The sequence below is a fragment of the Sciurus vulgaris genome, assembly GCF_902686455.1.
Source record: "Sciurus vulgaris genome assembly, chromosome: 6".
Classification (NCBI taxonomy): domain Eukaryota; kingdom Metazoa; phylum Chordata; class Mammalia; order Rodentia; family Sciuridae; genus Sciurus; species Sciurus vulgaris.
The window spans coordinates 8,415,140-8,424,535 of record NC_136466.1 but is presented as its reverse complement, the minus strand read 5'-3'; the positions used below and the strand labels follow the sequence as shown (position 1 = coordinate 8,424,535).

The 9,396-nt window shown below is 56.7% G+C and overlaps 1 protein-coding gene across 1 annotated transcript; it reads right to left on the bottom strand.

Moving 5' to 3' along the window:
* Positions 1-1,035: 1,035 nt before the first annotated feature.
* NKX2-5 (NK2 homeobox 5) lies at positions 1,036-4,047 on the bottom strand. Its single transcript, XM_079146053.1, is given in 8 exon segments — positions 1,036-1,626; positions 1,628-1,711; positions 1,714-2,108; positions 3,493-3,525; positions 3,528-3,573; positions 3,575-3,604; positions 3,606-3,788; positions 3,790-4,047. Coding segments are annotated over 8 exon segments (963 nt in total). The 5' UTR covers positions 3,823-4,047; the 3' UTR covers positions 1,036-1,467.
* Positions 4,048-9,396: the final 5,349 nt, after the last annotated feature.

Below are 9,396 nucleotides of genomic sequence, written 5' to 3'. Positions count from 1 at the left end.
CCCTGGACTCCACTGGCAGTCCTTTGCTGCTTCTGAAAGCTCTTGGCCTCACGCCGTGATACCCCACACAGCCAGCCCAGCGCTTTCCAAACGAAATATCAAAAACAAGCAAACCCCCTTATCCAGTGGGTACAACACAAAACACCAGCTCCCTCTTTCCTTTTTATGAAGCTGGAATTAGTTCCTGGAATTAGCTGGGGATAGAGAATCTGGAGGTCAGGTCCTGAGTCCTCAGGGACTGGAGAGGCCAGGGCGAGGAGCTAGGGTGTTCTCTTTATCCTCACGTACACACCACAACCACTAATGGGCAGTAGGCGAATCCTCCCACCAGCAAGTTTTTATCTCGATTTCCCTCAAGCCTCAGTTTTCTCAGCAGTAAAACTGGTACAATGATAGCATTGTTATGGAAATTGTACTAACTGGTGGTGAAATTAGTTAAATGTCCTAGGGAAACACAGGGGCCAGGTTCGGGCACAGGGTCTTCCCGGATCATGTGAATTCTTGTGATCTGGCCACAGCTGGAGGTGAGCACTGTTTGGATCCAGGGTCTGTGCTCAGCCTAGCTGGGCAGCTGTTGAGGTACAATTCCATTAGGAGTATCTTCCAGAAGGAACGGGGCCAGGGCCTTGGCTCTTGGTTGTCGAATCCTGAAACAGGCCAAGGCATTCTTTAAGTAGGACCAGGCATGGTGCTGTTCCATAGCATTTAATGGCGAGTACCTGTAACAGTGCCTCACATATACTAGGATTCAAGGCCATGTGGTTCTGGGCCAGCCTAGCCCCATCAGTCACTAAGGGAAAGAATCTAAGGCTAGCTCCATTGATTCTGGCTAATTATTGGAGGCAAGTCATTAAACCTCTGCAGGTCACAGCCGCTAAGCTTTAAACACAGGATTTCTCTTGGATTATATGAGACAATCCTAGAAAGTCTTGAAAAGGGACCCAGCAAGCCTGACCCTGGGATCCTCTGGCTGTCTCAACCTTCAGAAAGTCCGTGCTGAACGGGCGCAAGCTGGAAAGAAGCACACGGGCCGGGTCAGCGCACTCACTTTAATGGGAAGGGGATTCTCATTTCTTACAGCGAGAGGTAAAAACATAAATACGGGTGGGTGGGCAGCGGCAAGGCAGCAAGGTCCCAGGCGCCCGGCCCAGGCTCGGGGAAAAGCCGCGGGATCTTAGGCCTGCGCGCCCGGGCTCTCGGTCCCAAATCGCTGGTTTTCGGTCAGTCAGAGGGGCCCGTGGGTGCTCAGAGGGCACAGCCCGGCCAGTAACCTACACACCAGACTGCGCGATCGCTCACCGCAGGCTGCGCAAACGCGCTTCGGGACAAGGTATATAAGGCGGAAAAAGTTCAAGGCCCCCAGCAGGAGTAAATGTGAAATCCACGGACGCAGGGTTTTGGCGGGAGCCCGTCCTCCCCCCAGAGTCGATGCCTTTCTCCTGAGGTGGGATCGGCAGGGTCCCTTCCCTACCAGGCTCGAATACCGTGCAGGGTGGACACTCCCGAGTTACCCTGCGGCACCCCGGAGCTCTGCACAGCGTTCAAGTCCCCGACGCCGAAGCTCACGAAGTTGCCATTGGCTGCAGCCGAGGCGGGCTTGCGCCGCGGGGACGCAGCGGGGTAGGCGGGCGGCGCAGCTGTAGCCGGGGCTGCAGGCCGCGCCGCCGTAGCTGGGGTAGGCGGGGTAGGCGTTATAGCCGTAGTGCGTTGAGGGCCCACGCCGTAGGCAGGCGCGTAGGGCGCCGAGTCCCCCAGGCATGGCTTGCCGTCGCGCACCAGCACGGGCACCGCGATCCTGCGGGCAGGCGGCGGCGGCGGGGGCAGCCCCACCAGCTCCAGAGTCTGGTCCTGTCGTTGCCGCTTGCACTTGTAGCGCCGGTTCTGGAACCAGATTTTGACCTGCGTGGACGTGAGCTTCAGCACGCTGGCCAGCTGGTCGCGCTCCGGAGCGGACAGGTACCGCTGCTGCTTGAAGCGCCGCTCCAACTCATAGACCTGCGCTTGCGAGAAGAGCACGCGCGGCTTCCTCCGCCGCCGCGCCCGGGGACGCTCCGCGCTGTCTGCCTCCGGCTTCTCCAGCTCCACCACTTTCTGCAGCGCGCACAGCTCTGAGCGGGAACAGAGAGCAGAAAGATCAGGGCGGCCTGAACCCGGGAGAACCAGCAGGCAACGGGTTCTCGCGGGTACCACCCTGTCCTGCCAGGAGCGACAACTTGGCACTGGGCTCCAGGGACACCGAGCGATTTTCCCTCGACAGTAGTTAAGCATTTGTCGAAAGCCTAAGTGCCAGGGACAGCCCTAGGCCCTGGAGAACAGAAGAGTCTGCCCTGGGCAGTTCACAGACAGGGAGGGGGTTAAGATTTCAGACTGCCAAGAAAAAAATAAAAATAAAAGCGGGTCGTGCTCTGGGGTGACTTGTGTTATTCTGGTTGGAGGCCAGAAGGTTCACCCTCGTCACTTCATCTCAAAATTAAGGAACCAAAGAAACAAGGCCAAGAAGTGCAGGTTCGGTAATCGAAGGCTCCTGGTGGCCTCCTCAGCGTTTGCGCAATGCCCAAGCTGGGGCGGGTTGGCAGGGGGACCTTGCAACCAGCTCTGCCTGCTTTCTCAAGCCGGATTCAGTTGGCAATCAATTCTAGTCACCCACAGAGGTCCCTTGGCCTTCTGTCTGCTCCCGGACAGTGCTTTCCTGGCTCACGGTCCCCGCCTCCCATCCCCTCGCGGGCGGCTCCCTCTGGGCGCTGACCCGAAGTTGGGCCGGGGTCTCCCTTGCTCGTGCCTTTCTGTGATCAGACCCCGATTCCATGGGATGTTCCTGCGAGCGAATCAGTCACTTTCCACAGCCGCCTCCTCCCGTGCCATCAGTGGCGCGGCATTTTCTAACATTGCCCAGGAGACAATCTCTCTGCCCTGGCCCAGTCCGGAAACCGTGCTGGAAAAATAAAACTGAAGCAGATTCCCGAGGGTCCGCAGCACCCCATTTTGAAAACCAAGGCCCTTGCTCCCAAAGACTGTGGCCCTTGGCACAAAGGAGGAGAGGCCACAGACACTCGGGGCTCCGTGGGCTGCAGTGGCCAGGACCCTCTCCAACTGTGGGAGCTTCAATTTCTGTTTAGCACTCCCCCAGAGTCTGAAAAGACCCGGATACCCAAAGCGACATTACAACCCCTGCCACAGAGATCCTGCTTCTCACTTTGTTCTAACCACAAACTGATGCGCTTAACTTCCTAACCCATCCAAGAGCAGGGCCGCGGCCGCCTGGGGCTTTGTTAGGGCCGAAAACCCCCACGTTTTTTGGTCTCTTGTTTCTGATCCTCTCAATCCGGCATTTCCTCCAAACTTAGCATTGGTCGCAGGGACCCTCGCTACAACCTAGCATCTCACACCCGGACCTCCCTGCGTGCAGCCCTCCGCCCAGCGCGCGCTCCTCCTCGGGCCTGGGTCGGGATGAACGCGACCTGAGAGGGGAACGGGGCTGCTGTTTTCTCCTACCTTTCTTATCCGCTCGAGGGTCCTTGGCCGGTCGGGGTCGCTGTAGGCACTCGGATAGAAGGTGGGGGCGGCGGGGAAAGCAGGCGGGGCACTTGGGGGGCGAAGACGCGGGGGCCCAGCTCGGCGCGCAGCTCGGGGAGGCCGGGCGCCGCCTCGGGCCGGGAGTAGGCCTCGGGCTTGAAGGCGGCCAGCATGCAGGAGGCGGGCGCCAGGGTGGCCTCCAGGCGCGCCGAGAGCTCCCCGGCAGCCAGCTGCGCTGCTGCTTGCTCCAGGTTCAGGATGTCTTTGACCGAGAAACGGCGTGGGCGTGAGCGCGGGGCTGGGGAACATGGTGGCCGGTGCCGTCTCACCAACAGCGCCAGGTGGGCGGCAGAGAGTGGCGCTGCCCGCGGCCCCAGGCAGCCTCCCTGCATGGTGCCCGCCGCCCACCGCCTGCGCACCGCCTTCCTGCTCTGGCTGGTGGCCGGGCAGCAGGTAGGCGATGAAGCACAAGGGGTAGGAGAGGCGGGACCAGGCCGGAGGGAGGGGGATTCAGCTTGCCATTGGGCCAGGGGCCTCGATGACAGGAGCGACGGGCAGTTTCGTGTCACCTAATATAGTCATACGGCTAGGGGGAAAAAAAAAATCCTGCTCGGTTTTTTTAAAGGGGCCACGACGCATTTGGAACGCTTTCCTTTTGCTCCTGCAGCCTGAGATTGTTCTACATTAGCCTGAAAAAACCAGACGTGGGCAAGGACCTCATTCTCCTCCGAGTTGGGCTTCTGGGCCAGCGGGGGTAGATCTGGAATTTGGGGGAAAATGGCACCCTCCACGGAAGGGCAGAGGGAAGGGTGGGGTGAGAAGTTAGGGGAGACGGGTTATTCCAGGGCTTTGGGCACTTCCACTGCAGAAGGTGCGCCTGATTGGGAAGAGTCTGAATAAGGAGACAGGGTTGTTCTGGGGGTGATGGCGGGGAGGGGGAGATTCTGGAAATGTGGAGGTTTGCTCAGTTCCACACACACTCGTGTCACGGTGGTCCCCCTTCCCCAGAATCCCAGGTCCTCTCAACTCCTGGGTGAGTCACACCTTAAGAAAATTCAAGGTGGGTGATTTGGATAGAAGTGGCCACACAATAGAGCACAACTCCAGGGGACGCCATTGAGGCCAGTACCCTCCCAGGGCAATGACTTGCCCCTGGATAGTGAAACAAATCCTCACTCCCAGCCGGAAGGGGCTCTCTGGGGCCACAGCAAGACCACCAGTCTTGCTTCCCTTTTTCCTCTGCCCTCCCTGCCCAGCACAAGACCCTCCAGCCTCTGCCATTGCGAGTCCCCCTGGGCCCCAGAGAGGCCAGGGTTTCTTTTTTTTCTTTCTTTTTTAAAGCTATTGTATTATTTATTTAACGTGATGCTGAAGATGGAACCTGGGGCCTCACACATGGTAGGCAAGTGCTCCACCACTGAGCCCCAGCCCGGCCAGGGGGCCAGGATTTCTCTCGCAATCATCTGGGCTGTGCTCTGAGTGGGGCTCCCTGACTTCAGGGGCCAGGCAGCGTGGGGGACCAGGACAAGTGAGATGGTCATTTTTAGTCCAGGGTGAGTAAAGCAGGTTGCTTCTGTCCAACAAATCTGCTGGGGTTTCAGGAGAACAATTAAGTTGTCAGATCCTGGGCCCTGGGCCTCCTCCCCATGAGCCCGCCCGCACTCCTCAGGAGAGCTGGGAAGACTCTGGGCCTTCATCCCCAGCCCCCAGTCTAGAATGCTGACAGGGCGCTTTATTTTTCCTTGCTTCGGAGAGGGTCAGAGCAGACGGAGGGGCCAGGTTAAGGACAGTGCCTTCCCTCCCTGGTGGAGGTGGTGAGGCTTGTCAGGGGAAAGGCCTTGGTTTCCCACCACCCAGGCTAGTGTAGGGGAGGGTGGGGACACGCGGACCTGCAGAGGAAGGAGACGCGAGGCCTCAGCTCCTGGCCATGCGGCGCCCAAGATGAGCTAAAGACTCTGCTTTCAACTCCGCCAGAATGCTCAGCAGAATCGCAGAGGAAACCGGGCAAAGTGCAGGGGCAACAGGGCGTCCTGTCCCGCACATGAATGTTGGGTGCTCAAGCGGGGCGTGGGAATGGTGAGCCGTCGGACAGCACCGCCGAGGGCCAGGTGACGTCTAGCGCTGGCCTGGTCATGTTCTTCTTCCCGCCTCTCATCAAATCCAAACTCCCAAGGCCTGCAGCCTTGGAGCCACGGCGAAGGAAGGCGCAGCCCCGTGCCTCAGGCTTCTCGGCGCCAGTCCCAGGCCGGGCTGCAGCCAGGGAAGTCGCAGGCTCCGGGATGGGGAGCGGGGCCTGCGCAGAATGCCTTTCCCCAGCGCCGGCTCTCCGGCCCCAGGAACACGTCTTGTCCCCCCACCGCACACCCCTGCTTCTCCCTCCACGGACCTGCCGACCATCCTTTATTCCTCTTTCCTTGTCCGAAACCTCACCTAGCTTGGGGGGCCCGCCCGCCGGTCGCCTTTGAAGACAGTTTTTGGGGAGAGGGAGAGGATGCCTATCGCTAAGGCGGGTGACGTCTGGCAAACGAGCCACATCCGATTCAATTAAACGTCTCGCTGAAAAGAAGCTGGGAGCGAGGGTCTGGGAGCGCTGTTAAGTGAATCCGCAGCCCGGCGGCTCGCGATGACAGTTTGACAAGATTAGCGTGGGCCGACGCCTGAAACATTACCGTTTAATGGGGGACATAGAGGCTTCATCCGGGATCCCTGTTTTGAGCATTTTTTTAAAAATAGGAGCTAGTCCTGGAGAATGAAAAAATTAGCATTTCCTTTGCCAATCAAGGCAGAGAAGATTTATCACCTATTTTCAGATACGGGGGTCCCCAGAGTAGACAGATAGATCTGTGGGGTTAGTGTCATGAAAAGGAAGGAAAGAAGACCTGCCCTATTTGGAGAAAAATCTGACTCTTCCACCCTTACATCCTCTGCAAATCTGGAAGTAGGTTCTCTTGGCTGCAGAAAGGCCCTGAAGTTCAGGGAGGGAGGAAACCGGGCAAAAGAGGATAAAAGCTGTGCAAAAGCAAAATCGGGCGACCTTGCTTTGCAGTCTTGACGGTTTCTAAGCGAGTACAAAACCCAATTTTTTTTTTTTTTTCTTTAAAGAGAAGTCTCCATGGCTGGGGGGGGGGGGGGACGAAATTTGATTCTCCAACCCCCACCCGGACGCTTCTTTCTTCCCAAGAGCGGCTGGCCCAACCTGGCCGTGTCTCTAGCCGCCCTCTAACCAGCCTAGCAGGACAAACAAACAGCCCTCAGCTGAGAGAAAGACAGAGACGAGGGACCGAAAAGCTGTGCATCCATTTCGTTGCCTTTTAGAGACTCGGTGCTTTAAGATGAGTGACGTTCCAGGGTGACTCGAGCGCATTCTGCGCAAATAAATTATTATTAATTGAAAAGCGAACGGGACGGCTCGAGTCGGTCCCCCTTTCCTGCAATCAGCGGGGCCGGCCGCAAAAGGTATATATGATTAATTGAAAGATAAGCTGGAACTATCGCCGGGAATGTCATTAATGCGCCGGGGGAGACGTCCACTGGAGACAGGCGGGCTGTTATCCGCGGCTTATCTTCAACAACGCCTCGCTCTCGGCGCGCGCCGGGGAAACAGATGGGGGTTCTGTCTGGGACGCTCGCCCCGTGTTTACATTTTGGGAAGAATCGCAACTCGTGGGAGCCCCGGCGGCCCCCTGATAAATGAACATTAGCACTTTTTCGGACTACTGTATCAACAAAGGGGCTGCGGCGCGGCAATAATTGGCGAGAAAGCAAACAGAGGGCGGAGAGCGCCACTCTGCTCTTCGTCCGGCTGATGGATGAGCCGGGCGGCCGCGGCCGGCTCCCGGCCTCCGCCTGGGCTCCCGCCCGGCCACCGCGCCCCTCCGCGCCCTGGCTTCCTTCCCCGCCCCGGGTTGCGGGGGCGGGGTTGGTGCCCAGCGGCTTCCAGGACGCCAGATCTTCGCTGCCCAGGGATGCACCGCCCGCGGGGGTACAGCCGGGACCAAGTCCTCCTTCCGCAGTTTCTTGAGAGCCCACTGGGTTCCGCACGCGCCCTCACACGTGCCGTGGACCCTCTTCTTCCGATTGCTTGGCGGAAGGGAATGAGGCTCAGAGAGGTGGAGTGACTTGCTGGAGGCCACACAGCCCTCCCATCAGTGTCGGGATGTCAGGATTCCAACGTAGACCGGACTCCAGAAGTGGACCCGGTTTCCTTCTTTGCACGTCGCTGCTCCTATTGATTGAAGGGGAAGCAGGACGACCCCTGTCCAGGCAGCCAGAGAAGAGGACCAGGGCTCCCCGTCACAGTCCGGGGAGACTTCCTGGACAGAGGGAGGTAGGGAGGGAGAGGAATTTAACATGCCCCCAGCTCACTTTCCCCTCCTCACCCTCCTCTTTTGGGATCAGCTCTACTGAAATATAACTCACACACCTTACTATCCGCCCACTTACAGTGTACAATTCAGTGATTTTCAGTATATTCACAGAGTTGTGCAAACATCCCCACAGTCGATTTTAGAATATTATCACAGTCTTCCAAAGAAATCTGGGACCATACTCATCACCCCTGCCCTCCCCACCTTTGTAAGGCACCACTAGTCTACCTCCTGCCTATATGGAGTTGCCTATTCTGGATATTTCATATAAACAGAATCATTTGCTCTGTGACCTTTTGTATCTGACATCTTTCACTTAGCCTACTGTTTTCAAGGGTTATCCATGTACCAGCATGTATCAGCACTCTTCCTCTTAATGGCTGAATAATATTCCACTGTGTAGATATGCCACATTTTAATTATCCATTCATCATTTAATGGACATTGGGTTGTTTCCACTTTTGCTATTGTGAACATTCTCCCATCTCACTTCTGCTCTACAATCTAAACCCGCAGAGGCCCTGGGCTGGCCCTTCTCCCCCCTTCACATAACTAGCTTCCTCAAGGCTGGCTTCGTGGGCATGAAATCTGTGCACTTGCACAGGGTCTGAGCTTGCTTTAGGGTTCTGTTTCTTGTTGCCTTGAAATTTGTAATATTTTTTGGAACAAGAGACTTCTCATTTTCATTTTGCACTGAGTCCACAATTGAGACATCCTGCTTTCTAGGTCCCTCTGGGAAGAGTCCTGGAAACACCAACTCCAGGTCCTCAAGTCCGTAGGGTCTGGCTTTTGGCTTCCTTTTCCCCAGGATAAAGCTCCTGCTGGTCAACTGGGGTCAACGGCAGGAAGTCCCAGAAGCTGATTTAAAGGCTATCTGTGCAAAGTGGCTTAGCCAGAGGAAGGACTTAGAGCCACCAGAGGGAAGAGCCAGGTCCACCTGGCGAGTGTGTGTGTGTATGTCTAAGAGGAGGTCAGAACTTCTGTCCACCATTGGTGCTTGGCCATTTCCTCCATTCCGTCACCCACATGACTGAGTGCCCAGCAAGCACCTGGTGCAGGGATGCACAGCCCCAAACACTGGGGCCAGAGGGAGGCTGAGCTGGACTGTGAGCCAGTACTGCACACAGTCCCACCTTGCTCATCAAGCAGCTAACTTCCCCCTTTTCCTCTCAGGCCCACCATTTTGTGCTTGATCTTTGAGCGCGTTAGGTGTACCTTGGTCTCTTTCCAGCTGTGCTCTTCTGGGACACATTGCAGGTTGTTACCTGGACTCACTCGAACAGCTAGGAGGCATAGAGAGGAATGTTGGTGGTCATCGGATCTATAAAATAAAGCAAGCAATAGGTCCCTGCCAACTGTAGTATTAGGTTATTTAGCAGAGGGTGGGGGACGGGGCCCACAGGGCAATGCACCTCCAAACTAGGGTGAAAACAAGGACGTCAGCAAAAGGGAAAGGTCACGGATTATTCTTGTGATAAATGCACTTACAAATTTAAATCTAAAAATGAAGGATAAA